This window comes from Littorina saxatilis, linkage group LG7 (assembly GCF_037325665.1).
Source record: "Littorina saxatilis isolate snail1 linkage group LG7, US_GU_Lsax_2.0, whole genome shotgun sequence".
In the NCBI taxonomy this organism is placed as follows: domain Eukaryota; kingdom Metazoa; phylum Mollusca; class Gastropoda; order Littorinimorpha; family Littorinidae; genus Littorina; species Littorina saxatilis.
In genome coordinates, this window is record NC_090251.1 from 7,808,669 (window position 1) to 7,824,190 (window position 15,522).

Genomic DNA, 15,522 nt, shown 5'->3' on the forward strand with positions numbered 1-15,522 from the left:
CAGTGGAATTGACAAGAAGAGCGGGGTATTCGTTGCGCAGAGAAGGATAGCACGCTTTTCTGTACCTCTCTTCGTTTTAACTTTCTGAGCGTGTTTTTAATCCAAACATATCATATCTATATGTTTTTGGAATCAGGAACCGACAAGGAATAAGATAAAAGTGTTTTTAAATTGATTTGGAAAATTTAATTTTGATAATAATTTTTATATATTTAATTTTCAGAGCTTGTTTTTAATCCGAATATAACATATTTATATGTTTTTGGAATCAGCAAATGGTGGAAAATAAGACAAACGTAAATTTGGATCGTTTTATAAATTTTTATTTTATTTTACAATTTTCAGATTTTTAATGACCAAAGTCATTAATTAATTTTTAAGCCACCAAGCTGAAATGCAATACCGAAGTCCGGGCTTCGTCGAAGATTACTTGACCAAAATTTCAACCAATTTGGTTGAAAAATGAGGGCGTGACAGTGCCACCTCAACTTTCACGAAAAGCCGGATATGACGTCATCAAAGACATTTATAAAAAAAATGAAAAAAAAGGTTCGGGGATTTCATACCCAGGAACTCTCATGTCAAATTTCATAAAGATCGGTCCAGTAGTTTAGTCTGAATCGCTCTACACACACACACACACACACACACACACACACACACACACACACACACACACACACACACACACACACACACACACAGACAGACACACGCACATACACCACGACCCTCGTCTCGATTCCCCCCTCTACGTTAAAACATTTAGTCAAAACTTGACTAAATGTAAAAAGGTACAAAGGACAGCGGCGTCCAGAGGCAGAACATGATGCTAAGAGAAAGTGATAGGAAAGAAAGAGAAATCCTTGCTGAGATTGTATGTTTGGAGAATCAGGTGAATGAAAGTAATGTACAGTTGTTAGAACAGAAGAAGCGATATTTGTGTGAATTGCGGCAGAAGCGAGTTGATGGTATTATTGTGAGATCACGTGCCAGGTGGATTTGTGATGGTGAGAAGAATACCAATTATTTTTTTAACCTGGAAAAAAGGAATTATGTGCAGAAAGCAATGTGTTTTGTACAGACTGAGAACGGGGTTATACATGATAGTGACCTTATATGTAATGAGGTCAAGTGTTTTTATGAAGAATTGTATTCCACAAGAGACACAAATTTGGTAAATGAATCGATTGATGAAAACTTAGAACACCCAGCACTTTCCAATGAAGAAAGAGATTGTTTGGAAGGGAAAATTACCATGCAAGAAATGAGGGCAGTTATTAAACGGTTAAATAACGACAAAAGCCCTGGTTCAGATGGGTATACAGCTGAGTTTTTTAAGTTCTTTTACCCATTTAAGCCTGGCGTCCTTTAAAAAGGACGCTTACATTTTCCCCACCTGATTTACAACACAGACTCTGAGAAAGGTCTAAGTCACTGATTGGTGTTAGGGAGGTAACAACGTTTCAGAAGCTGAGTTGGAGAAAGTTATCTCTCTTGGCAGTAAAGTGTCATGGTGGACAGCATTCAAAATCCACATGCTGAGCAGATCAAGATGAGTTCCAAAAGAAGGTAAGGCTATATTTGTGTAATTATCAACATTTTTAATATCATTACTGAAGGTAATTTGAAGACAAAGGCATAATCTAGAAACATATTTTTCTTTTTGTGAATATAGTCCATAGTTTGTGTTATAGGCAGTTTCGATCTGGTGTCCTTTAAAAAGGACGCTAGGGCTAAATGGCCAGAGGTTTTTTTCATGTACGGGTTGGGTTTGTTTCAGATTCACTGTGAACGAGGTAATAGATATGCTTGAAGATGATGACTTATTTCAAAGAGCTGACATCTTTCTCGACCCTCCTGAAGTTGATGAGTTGACTGATGAAGATAGTGGTGAAGAAGATGGGGAGTGTGCTGTCCACAACTTGTCCGGACGACAACTGACTGCCAGTGCCACAGCTACTATTGTGGGACTCCGTGGCAGAACTACATTGGGAGAGAACAGTGGTGGTGATGGATATGGCCAAAATCAGGCAATTGATTACCATGCTCAATGAGAGATGCCTCATATACTTCAAAAAAATCATGAAGCAACAACATTTGAGTATCGACGAGAGCATGATCCCATACTATGGCGGACACGGTGCAAAGCAATTCATTATAGGGAAGCCTATACGCTTCGGATACAAGATGTGGGTGCTGGCCACACCCCTTGGGTACTGCGTCCAGTTTGAACCCTACCAAGGAGCAAATGGCTGGCAAGCTAATGCAGATGAGTATCCAGGCATTGGAATGGGTGGAGCCGTGGTGGTTGACCTCATCTCTGAGCTGGAGGAAGAGGAGCCGGAAGATTGTTACCATCTGACCTTTGATAACCTGTTTACAAGTCTGAAGCTTGTTGACGTCCTCACGAGCAAGAAGATTGGATGTACAGGAACGGTTCGTGCCAACAGGACCGAGCAGTGCCCACTGAAGTCAATCAATGAAATGAAGAATACCAAGAGAGGCACTTACGACTTTCAACAGGCCGAAAACACAGGAGTGATAGTGGTTCGATGGAACGACAACAACATCGTCAACGCTGTCTCCAATGCAGCAGGAGTCAACCCTCTGCAGTCAGCCTCCCGGTGCTCCAAGGCAGAGAAAAAAACGAGTCAAGATCTCGCAGCCCTTCCTGATCAAACACTATAACAAGACAATGGGCGGGTGCGACAGAATGGACCAGAACATTGCCAAATACCGAGTCTCCATACGATCCAAGAAATGGTGGTGGGCCATTTTCAGCTTCTGTCTTGACCTGTGTGTGCAGCAAACATGGCACATGTACAGGGCAACACCTGCCTCAGAGTACATTCCCATGGATTTTCTGGCAGTTCGGCGTGCCATCGCAGACATCTACCTCAAGAGGTCACACGCTGCTGCCCGCCTGGAGCTCCCTAACCACCCTGTCGGACGTGTGGCAAAGCTGGACAGAAGAGTTCCACCAGCAATCAGATGTGATGGGTTGGATCACCTGGTGGAGCACATCTCCAAGCAGAGAAGATGCGCACAATGTGGCAAAAAGGTCAAACAAATCTGCCTGAAGTGCAATGTCCCTCTGCACCGAAAGTACTGTTTTGTGGCATTTCATACTCCTGTGTAATCGGTAACTGACCACTTGACCACTCACAATGAAAGTGAAAAGCTCTGACGAGCTGTACAAAAATCGTTGAAAGCAATTTTGTTTGCACAGATTATTCACATTGGCAGGGTAACAGGAGAGTGACTTGCACCATGTTCAGAGGTTGTTTTTGTTTTTTTGTTTGTTTATTTTTTTTAAAATAATGGACAGTTAATCCGTTACTTTGTATTGTTTATAAACCGAAAATTAAAAACTTTTTTGAAAACAAGTGTTTGTGTTAATAAATTTCATTGAAAACTTTTAGAAACTTGTTCCTTTCACTATTGTATATGTTTGATAAACCTCTACCCTCTCGATCCTAGCGTCCTTTTTAAAGGACGCTTGAAAAAAATGCTGTAGACACAAGAAAAAGTAAAAAAATCAGAAAAGAAATACATATTGTGTCTTAGAATTTTATTTGCTATAAAAAAACGCAAGAAAAAAAAAAGAAAAAAAATCTCGGCAAAAAGGGGTTAAAGATCTCTGTTCCTTTCTCTTGAGATCCCCGAATTGCAGCTTTGAAAAGGGAGAGATGTCTATCACCCAGAGACAGGGAGTTATTAACTGTATACCAAAGGATGGAAAGGATAAAAGTTTTTTGAAAAATTGGCGACCCATTACACTGTTGAATGTAGTTTATAAGATTGCTTCATCCTGTATTGCTGAACGGTTAAAGTCTGTGTTACCAAACTTGATCCATGAAGATCAGACAGGCTTTATTAAAGGAAGGTACATTGGCCAAAACATTAGGTTATTATGCTGTTCAAAAAAAGAAACGCATAGCTTGTAATATTTGGTTAATTTAGTTATATGGCTACAAGGATATCCACCAAACTGCAGAAAATGTTTATCTGGTCGTCGACCTTTCGTCCATTGCCACAAGTGAGCTCTGCACGTGACGCATGCGTTATCAGTGGCTACAATGTCAACATTGCTCATTTGGCATGACCACTCGTCATGCTTCAGTGTAATCTCGTGAAACTCGGGGAATATTGAGCTCTCACCATGTCTTCCAAAACCCATAAAAGCGGATTGTTCGCCACAAAGAAATCAGACGACAATTCAGCGACGAAAGATGGCCCGATTGAGCAGAGAAGACCGCCAAATTGCATTGGGTCGTTTACAAGCAGGCCAAAGTCAAAGTGCAATCACCAGGCACTTCCACGTGTCCCAGAGCACCATCAGTAGACTGTGGGTCAGGTTTCAAGCCACTGGCTCCGTTGCTGACTTGCCACGAGCGGGAAGACCAAGGGCGACAACTGCTGCTCACGACCGCTTCATACGGCTCCGCCACCTCCGGAATCGTTTCCTGTCGGCCTCATCTTCTGTCCAGGCTCTCCCCGGGGCACACCGATTATCGGACCAGACCGTGCGGAACCGCCTGCATGAAGCTGGTTTGAGAGCTCGCAGACCTTGTGTTTGGTGTTCCTCAAGGTTCTGTGTTAGGCCCGGTGCTGTTCATTATGTACACAACACCGCTGACAACTCTCATAGAGAATCATTGTGTGCTACACGAAATCTTCGCAGATGATACGCAGATCAATCATTCCGCATCACATGACAAGTACCCAGATTTGGTTCTGTCGCTACAGGAGTGTGTGAGAGATGTCGGGGCATGGAATGAAGAGAACAAACTCAAACTAAATGACGACAAAACTGAAGCCATGCGTTTTTCATACTCCACCCCTACCCATGCTAAGTCTATTTCAGAACTCCCACAGGCCATCTCTTTGAACAATATTGACATCAAGTTCTCGGATACATCCCGTGATCTCGGAGTCTTTTTTGACAAAGATCTTAGCATGAAACAGCATGTAGTCCAAACATGTAAAGCAGCGCGAATGGAGATCCGGCGTATAGGTTCCATTCGACAGTACCTTACCGAATACGCAACCAAAAGACTAGTCTGTTCCGGCATACTCTCTAAATTAGACTACTGTAATTCACTGCTCGCTGAATGTCCCAAATCTGTCACCAAGCCCCTGCAACTAGTCCAGAACGCTGCCGCTAGACTCGTGTTTCGAACACCTATGAAACAAAGCGTCACGCCTCTACTCAAACAGCTACATTGGCTTCCAGTCGAACAAAGAATTAAATACAAGATCTGCTGCATATTCTATCAAATTGCCGCGGGCACGGCTCCACAGTACCTGTCCGATCTCGTGCAGAAAAACAATCCTGAAAGGGTTGTCCGCTCTGCCTCCCAAAATAAATTTGTCAAAGCTCCTAAGTATCAGAGGGACGATCATGGTGGCCGCTGTCTTTCAGTCGCAGCTGATCATATCTGGAACAAACTCCCTTTGTCTCTACGTCTCAGTCCATCTCTGCCTTCTTTCAAAGCAAATCTCAAGACTCACCTCTTCAGAGAAGCATTCTATGATGATGTAGTTGTCGCGACCCTGTGAATGTGCACTTTCGGATGAACAATGTTTACTGTGTGTGTGTGTGTGTGTGTGTGTGTGTGTGTGTGTGTGTGTGTGTGTGTGTGTGTGTGTGTGTGTGTGCGTGTGTGTGGACATGTGTGGGTGGGTGTGTGTGTGTGTGTGTGCATTATAATTGTTGTGTATACTGAGAGTTCGTTCCTGTAAGAGCCTCTGGAATTTTGTAACATTTATGTTTTGTTTTTGGTTTTTGTTGTAAAGTGTTTATGATTGTGTTCTATTCCGTCAATGGCGTCATTCTGGTAATGATGTTGTTATTGCTTTCGTAAAGCGCTTTGTGTGTTCGAAAGCGCTATAGAAATCACCATTATTATCATTATTATAGACCTCACAGAGGAGCTGTCCTCACCCGCCGCCATCGCCAGAACCGAGTGCAGTGGGGCAACCAGCACCTTCGCTGGACCGTCCGGAATCACTGGAGACACGTGTGGTTCAGCGACGAGTCCTACTTCCTGCTCCAGCGACATGATGGTCGGAGGAGGGTCTACCGGAGAGTAAACGAACGTTACGCGCCCAACTGTGTGGATGAGGCACCCGTTCATGGTGGTGGAGGCGTCATGGTGTGGGGGGCGATCAATACCGCTGGGAGGAGCATCCTGGTGCACGTCCACGGGCGCATAACTGCCCAGCGATACGTGGAGGAAATTCTGCGCCCACACGCCCTTCCTCTTCTGGCTGACCAGGATGCCATATTCCAGCAGGACAACGCTCGCCCGCACACAGCACGACTCACCACCCAGTTCCTCACCGACCACCATGTCCAGGTGCTTCCCTGGCCATCCATGTCGCCAGACATGAACCCGATAGAACACCTCTGGGATGAATTGGACAGACGTGTGCGCAGGCGAGAAGAAGCGCCGGCAAATCACCGCGATCTATTGCAGGCACTTCAGGAGGAGTGGGACACCATCCCACAGCATCTGATCCAGTCCATGCCCAGAAGGTGCCGGGCAGTTGTTGCTGCTCAAGGCAGTCATACCCCCTACTGACTTGACAGCCTCGGCACCCAATCGTATTGATTGACTGATTGATTTGAAGATGCAAATGAACTGTGTGTGCATTCAACTGTGTCCATACCAAATTTCAAACAAATAATCTAAATATTGGATTTTCTGTTAATTTTTTCGAAAAATAAAACAAATTTGGCAAGTAGCAACTATGCGTTTCTTTTTTTGAACAGTATATATGATACTCTATTTTATGTGAATAAGCATAACATACGTGGCCTCTTAATGTGCATTGACTTTGAAAAAGCTTTCGACAGCGTTTCTTGGTCCTTCATTGATAAATGTTTGTGCAAATTCAACTTCGGTGATGACATTAAAAGATGGATTTTCACTTTTCATAATAATATTAGATCATGTGTTTCTGTGAATGGTAAATATTCCAGTTGGTTTGATGTACAAAGAGGTACCAGACAAGGAGATCCATTGTCACTTTATTTATATCTAATATGTGCCGAATTTCTGTCCATTATGATCCGCCAGAGTACAGATATAAAAGGTATAAAGGTGGCAGATGATGAAATATTAATATCCCAGTTAGCAGATGACACCGCCCTGTTTCTGGATGGTTCAAAACAATCATTTTGTGCATGTATGAACGTTTTGAAGCAATTTGCCTCTATATCCGGTCTGAAAATGAACTATGAGAAAACTACGGCAGTCTGGATAGGCTCACATACAAATTGTAATATTAAATTTATGCCGGAACTTATGCTCAGTTGGAACCCTGTAACATTTAAAGTTCTTGGCATTGTTTTTTCAGTCAACTTAGATGACATTATACCCCTTAATTATGAACATAAATTGGTAGAAATTGAGAATTTGTTCAGGTCCTGGTCCAGAAGAAATTTAACACCCTTTGGAAAAATAACAGTTATTAAGAGTTTGGCGCTGTCTAAGTTAACTCATCTGTTTATGAGTTTACCAGACCCTGATGATAAGTTTTTGTTTGATTTGAATAGGTTATTTTTTTCATTTCTATGGAATAGTAAGAAAGATAGAATAAAGAGAACAACAGCATATCAGTCGTTTGAAGAGGGGGGGCTTAAAATGGTGGATTTGAAATGCTTTTTGTCAGCTCTGAAGATATCATGGTTACAGCGAGTCCTTTGTAGTGAAGGAAAAGTAACTAAACTTCTAAAAGCTCTGTGTCCACTTGTACATAACATTCACAAGAGAGGAGGTGAGTTTGGAAACATATTGATGCAAAGAGTTCAGAATCCTTTCTGGGGAGATGTTTTCAAACATTATAAACATCTTGCATGCAAATGTGTCCCCATCTCCTTGAGTGATTTTGCTTCAGAGCGTCTGTATTATAATGTACATATTTGCATAGATAAAAAGGTTATTTCTAACAGGAATTGGATGGAAAACGGCATTATTACAGTCGGTCACTTGATGAGAGCCGATGGGTTTTTGTCATATAACGATTTTAAATTGAAACATCCAAATTTACAACTGAATTTTGTTTTTTTCGAGGGCGTTAGGCCCTCAGTTAAGAATTTTCATAAAAGACTAAAGTTAGATGCAGTTTTAAACAATGTTTTTCATATTGGTGATGATGTTGTATGGAAACAAATAGCTAAAGGTGGAGTAAAACATCTATACACCCATCTTGTGAAAAATGATGGCAATCTACAGTGCATGGAAAAATGGGCTAATTTATTGAATTTTGATGTAAATGTTGGAAAGGTATTTCTGACAATAAGGCAAACTACTCAAGACACATACCTAAGGTGGTTCCAATATAGAATACTACATAGAATTTTTCCCACTCAACGCCTGTTATTTTTGATGAAAATTTCTGACACATCACTATGTAGCTTTTGTACACAGGAAGAGGAAACCTTAGAACATTTGTTTTGGGAGTGCACAAGAGTTAAGCTTTTTTGGTCTGATTTCACAGAATGGTTATGTCAAAATTTCACACATTGCAGTAATTTGAATTTGTCAAAAGAGCTTGTCATTTTAGGGTATTTAGACAACTTTCATACGGATGCTGTTTTTGATTTGTTTATTCTCCTTGCCAAACAAAGTATATTTGGAGCTAAATTAAATAAGACAGTCCCAACACTAAATGTTTTTGTGAAAATTGTTAAACAAAGGTTTTTGATCGAAAAGTATAATGCTAGTGTAAATAATTATTATGGTAAATTTGAAAAAGAGTGGTGTTTATATAGACACTTTTTTCATTGATGCTATAGGATAATTGTATTGATTGATTTCGTATGAACATTTTTGAATGTGATACCCCCTGACCCATTTACTCATAACAGGTTATACAGTACTTTTATGCCGATAATTAAACCCCATGTATACTTGGAGGCTAAATTGTGACCACCGTCCCCACCTACCCCCCTCCCCTCCCCCAACCTCAGTTACCCCCCTCCCCTCCCCCCCCCCCCCACAACCTCAGTTCCCCCCCTTCCATATCCCCTGTCTTTTCAACAACCCACCCTACTGTCTATGTCTGTGTCTTGTCTAGGTATGTACGTGTGTATGCGCTTTGTTGATAAACTCGGTGTATGATGTATGTTATGCTGTGTTTATGTGTATATAAAGGAAATAAAATGTTAAAAAAAAACTATAAAAAAAATTAAAAAAAAACCTTCGCTAACCGACCAATAAGAAAAAAGGTACAAAGGACAGCGGCGTCCAGAGGCAGAACATGATGCTAATCACACAACTTTTTCTCTCACTCCAGTCACGTCCCGATGCCGACATGCCAGACTTATTTCGGTTCAAAAATCAGAGAGAGCCACCGAGCCTGGCGGATCGAGGGTTGCTGCGATCAGGGACTTCTTCTTCTTCTTCTGTGTTCGTGGGCTGAAACTCCCACGTACACTCGTGATTTTTGCACGAGTGGAATTTTACGTGTATGACCGCTTTTTACCCCGCCATTTAGGCAGCCATACGCCGTTTTCGGAGGAAGCATGCTGGGTATTTTCGTGTTTCTATAACCCACCGAACTCTGACATGGATTACAGGATCTTTTTCGTGCGCACTTGGTCTTGTGCTTGTGTGTACTCACGAGGGTGTTCGGACACCGAGGAGAGTCTGCACACGAAGTTGACTCTGAGAAATAAATCTCTCGCCGAACGTGGGGACGAACTTACGCTGACAGCGGCCAATTGGATACAAATCCAGCGCGCTACCGACTGAGCTACATCCCCGCCCACGCGATCAGGGACAAAATCAGACATTCTCAAGTGCCTCAATGCACCCACTGGCCGCGCAGATGCTGCCAAACAAGCCACGATCGTGGTGTTGGACATGGCAGCTGTTATCCACATGGTGCGACCCACAACAGCAAAGACATTCAACGAGTATGTGTCGCTCCACATTGTACCATATCTGGAGGCCTAAATCACAAGCAGTACCCAACGCATTGACGCCATATGGGATAATTACCCAGAGGAAAATAACCTCAAAGCCCTCACACAGCAACGACGTGGGAAATGGCCCACGGACAAGAGTCGGTGATGGCAATACTCCAATCCCGAAGCGTGACTGGAACAGCGGATTCCTGCAAAATGAGGAAAATAAAAAGGAGCTGTTCTCTTTCATCACCACCCAGATCTCCAAGGCTGACATGGACGGAAAGCTGCTCCTGAGTACCCGCTTCGAGACCGTGCTCTCCAACAAGTATTGTGACCTCACAACACTTCAGCCGTGCAACCATTCCGAGGAGGACACCAGGATCCTCTTGCATCTGGCACATGCAGCAAAGCAGGGTCATGCAACAGCCGTTGTTCGCATTGTGGACAGCGATGTCGTAGTTTTGACAATCCGGTTTATCGAGTCCCTGGGCCTATCAGAGCTCTGGGTGGGCTTCGGTACTGGTAAAAACTACCGTGACATACCAGTCCATACAATCTACTCTGACCTTGGCCCGTCAAAATCCTTGGCACTACCCCTCTTTCACAGCTTAACGGGGTGCGACACGACTTCACAATTTCTTGGATGTGGCAAGAAGACAGCATGGGCAGCATGGACAAGCATACCGGATCTCACCGACACACTAGTGGCTCTCACGCATGACCCTGACCCTGACCTCTTCAGTTTTGAGTCTGTGCATATGCAGCGCCTCGAACACTTTGTCATAGTCATGTACAGCAAGGGGTGCAGTGCAGCTGGTGTCAACACGGCCAGATATCAACTCTTCTCCACTGGATGCAAACTGCTGGAAAAGCTTCCACCTACCCAGGCCACCTCAATCCAGCAGGAAATTCCTGATTTCAGTGAGTGGGGCTGGCACAAAGATGGCACTAATACCTGGCAACCACTATGGACCACTCTAAGCGACGCTTCATTGGCATGTGCCATTCTCTTGCAATGTGGCTGCCTCAAGGCATGCACGGGAAGGTGCAAATGCAACCGCGCCGGTGTCCGATGCACGGTCCTCTGCAAATGCGAAGGCGGGTGTGTTAATAACGGTGGTGATGACCAGTAGGACTTGTTATTGGAATCATAGAGTGCAAATGCAACAGCGTTAGTGTCCGATGCACGGTCCTCTGCAAATGTGACGGTCCTCTAGCACTGCAAATGCAAAGGCGGGTGTGTTAATAATGGTGGTGATGACCAGTATTGCTGGAATCATAGAGTGCCAGCCAGAACATATGCATAGTAATAGTAATCCACACAGAGGCAAAAAGCGTCTTGTCACCACATATGTCTCCGAATTATTTGAATTGAAATTGTTCCTGAATAATTCTTATTGATTTTTTTGTGACCTTGATAATTAGAGGTGTTTGGGATATTTTGGTTCAGATTCTTCCAATGGCACCTTTTTGTGACCTTGAAGGGTAAACTTGACTTCAGATCATTGAAATAACGTCTGAATCGGATTCCCCGACCCCGAAAACCTCTAAAATGTGGTATCATTCATGATTCTAGCCCTTTTAGTTGTTTTTTTTACCTGTGATCGATAAGTAACCCGGATGGCGGCCATATTGGATTTTGACCTCATATCATTGAAATAACATCTGAATCGGATTCCCCGACCCCTTAAAAAACTAAAATGAGATATCATTCATGATTTTAGCCCTTTTAGTTTGTTTGACATGTGATCAATATGTAACCCGGACGGCGGCCATATTGGATTTTGCCAATATAGCGGCCCCATGGGGCGCCCGTCTTGGCGGTCGGCAAAAAATGAAACAGTATGGCATGGGCGACCTCTGGGCCAAATTTGGTGCTTTTGGAAGAATCTGAACCAAAATATCCCTACCAACCCTGGCTATTAGGGTTACGTTTTGTAAACTTGTGCAAAAAATTAACGATCGATTTTTTTTCTGTTTTGATATCTTATTGTGTAGACCCAGGTTTGTTTTATGTCAACTTTTCTGGAAAATGTAATGGTTCTATCAGCAAATATATTCAGTTGAAGTGAGCAGCTGGTCTCATTTTAGCACGTAAAACGTCATGTACATTAACGAATATTAGCCATTTCACAAAGAATGGTAACACTTATTCATAACAAAAACCATGATTTTTATGTGCACAAAGTCGGTATTCACGCCACACACAAAAACAAGTAGTTGTGATTTAATTAATCGGTTAGATACCATATCCAATCGCCTACCCTGATTTACAAAACACAAAGTGAAAAAAAACCAACATATTCAGGAGGCTGTATCTTAACAACGCTACGATCGATTTCTCTGATTTTAACACATTTGTTTATCAGACTTTAAACATACATCAGGCAAAAAATTAGCGAGTTTAAATGGTTGTTTAATCGGTGTCGGGTGTCTTTAAACTGCTGTCATTTTTCGTCACTGAATTGAAATCAAATCCCTCAATGTATTTACTAGTCAGCAGCATACTCAATGTGTTTTGCTTGAAGTACAGATGAACAGTATTAAGTGTCTTCTACAACACAAACACTGCCGTTGTTTAACATTTGGCTGAGACGATCGATAATCGCATAAACATCGGCCTTGTAAAATGTTCAAATGATGACTGCTACACTGATTACACACGTGCCACATCAAGGACGTTCAAGTGCCACGTCAGGGACGTTCAAGTGTTGTGCCACGTCAGTGACGTTCAAGCGTTGTGCCACGTCAGTGACGTTCAAGTGCCACGTCAGTGACGTTCAAGTGCCACGTCAGTGGCGTTTAAGTGCCACGTCAGTGACGTTAAAGTGCCACGTAAGTGACGTTCAAGTGTTGTGCCACGTCAGTGATGTTCAAGTGCCACGCCAATGACGTTCAAGTGCCACGCCAGTGACGTTCAAGTGCCACGTCAATGACACATCATAGTCACGGCTTGCGGGAAGGGTAAATTTAATATTTAAAGTTTCTTTCATTTTTCCGAAATAATAATTATGTCTTTACTACGATCTAACACAAATCACATGCTTTCGTCCGTTAAACTCATACAATTTCAGCACTAGGCTTGGTGACTGAAAAGCAGCTAGGTGAGCATTTGTATCATGTCGGTGACGCTTTTTCAAACTTAAGTAAACAACCCTTTGTTTTTTTATTTACAAGGTTTTTTTTAATCTTTGGTAAGAACGTTTTCGTGTTTTAGGAAATCTCATCACAACTTTGAGTTAATAAAAACATTACAAACATTTTGTTAATGGCATATAATGTGTGATTGTGTGTGCGAATGCCACCCCAGGGATGTTCGAATTGTCCAATAAAAGATTCTGTGTAAGATGTACACCACAGATATTCAATTACGAAACACACATCGAGTAAATCGCTCCGTTAATGAAGCAAAGTAACCTTGGTAACAGAGAGTGTACCGAACACCAACGCATCTACTCACCACTGGAAGTAGGGGTTTCTTTTTTCTCTGAGACTCCAGCTGAAAGTTAAAGTAAAATACTAAGTTAAGACAGACACACTTGATTCTCCAGCTGAAAGTTAAAGTAAAATACTAAGTTAAAACAGACACACTTGATTCTCCAGCTGAAAGTTAAGGATGATTTGGGATCGCAGGCGGGGGTGTGGGGCTGGGGTGGGGGGGGGGGGGGCGTTGGTTGGGGAGGGGGAGGGACTCCTATGGTTCATAAAGGGACAGTAAGCTTGCTGAAGTAAAAATTGTTGTCATTTAACCTAAAACCTATTAGTCTCGACGAAAGAGATATTTCTTCCCATCTTGGGTGGTTAACGTTAAAATATTGCAGACATTGCCGGGACGACGGAACCGACAACAACAACAACGTCAAGATATTATAGACATTGCGAGGAAGACGGGACTGACGACGACGACATCAAGATATTATAGACATTGCGGGGACAAAACTCATTTTTCTTTTCACACACGCGGGTCGGCGTGTGCACGTGCGTGCGTATGTGTGTGTCTGCCTGCCTGCATATGTGTGCAGGCGTGCCTGCGCGGCGTGTGAAACTGTGCATGTGTTCGTCCATTAGTTTGTCTGCGCGCGCGTTTTGTTTAATGTGTGTATGAGTGTGTATATGTATGTGTGTGTGTGTGCGTGTGTGTGTTCATGTGTGTGCATGTGTGTGTGCGCATGTGTGTGTGTGTGTGTGTGTTGATTTGTGTGTGTGTGTGCACGCGCGCGAGTGTGTGTGTGTGTGTGTGTGTGTGTGTGTGTGTGTGTGTGTGTGTGTGTTTGCTCGCGCTCGTTCGTAAGTTATTTAAAGGGAAAGATGGATGACGAAATATAAACATCAGTTAAATAGCCACAATTTAAACTTCAGCAAGCTCACTGTCCCTTTATGTGCCATAGGAGTCCCTCCCCCTCCCCAACCACCCCCCCTCCCCGAGCCCCACACCCCCGCCTGCGATCCCAAACCATCGGTACCCACACAAGAATGTCGAAATGATTTTTACTCATTTCTCTCATTAATAATGCCCTGTATGCAGAGAGGACGTGGAAGACGAGAAACATGTATTGTTTGTATGCAAAGGATATTGTGATTATAGACTTGATGTCAAAATACTAAGAGAAAAAACCCAGAGTGAAGATGCGAACAGTATTAGACGTGTTATGTCTGTAGATAAAGGAGATTCAGTGGTGCATGTGGCCAGATTCTTATATCGTGTTTTTCAAAAAAGAAAAAGTTTTTTGGACAAGTTACCCAATGTGGAACAGGTGAACGAGACGGCGATGTGTTATACATAGTTTGTGCCGTTGAATGTTAGAGCAGGTTTGATTGCAAATAATGATGTATGCTGGTGTAGTACACCTGTGTTGATGTTGTACCTATTCAAATTGTTGATTTATGCGCTGGAAATGTTTGTAGGTTAGAAAGAGAGAGAGAGAGAGTCTGTGCCGTGGAACGATAGAACATGATTGAAAGCCGATAATGTATGTTAGCACTGTAAACTTGTTTGTCGTTGCACCTATCCATATTGTTAATTCATGCGCTGGATATGTCTTTATGTTTAAGAGAAAGAGTGAGAGAGAGAGAGAGAGAGAGAGAGAGAGAGAGAGAGAGAGAGAGAGAGAGAGAGAGAGAGAGAGAGAGAGAGAGAGAGAGAGAGAGAGAGAGAGAGAGAGTGAGAGCGTGCGTGCGTTCGTATATATGTTAGAGAGAAAGAGATAAAACCGGGTGATTGTCCATAAATACAAACACACGGCATGTATTACTGATCCCCCCCCCCCCCCCCTCCCCGTTGAAATGAACCTTGTGTGTTTAATCAATAAAATGTCTTACGTCTTACGTCTCATTAATAATATCCAGTAACCGCGTGAAATGCTTAGGCCTTTGTTTTGGCACTATGTGGCCTGTTGAAAGGCAAAAGCGCATAGTGCTTTTAGTTACGCGCTATAGAAATCTCCTTAATAAATAAATAAAACATGTTTCTGAAGGGGCAAACAAATGGAGTTATGAGGTGGATGGCCAGGATAACTTTCATTGTGGTAGCAGGGGTATTCAACTATAATATAATATAGCTATTCTGATGAACACGTGAGGGAATTCGGGGGCTGTGA

General features: G+C 42.7%; 1 protein-coding gene across 1 annotated transcript in view; it reads right to left on the reverse strand.

The window, feature by feature from the left end:
* The window catches only part of LOC138970629 (multiple epidermal growth factor-like domains protein 10), a 120,119-nt gene that overhangs the window by 10,556 nt on the left and 94,041 nt on the right, over window positions 1-15,522 (reverse strand). Inside the window, exon 19 of the mRNA XM_070343099.1 lies at window positions 13,386-13,424. Within this exon, the coding sequence (XP_070199200.1) occupies window positions 13,386-13,424 (39 nt within the window). The remainder of the gene's footprint in view (window positions 1-13,385; window positions 13,425-15,522) is intronic.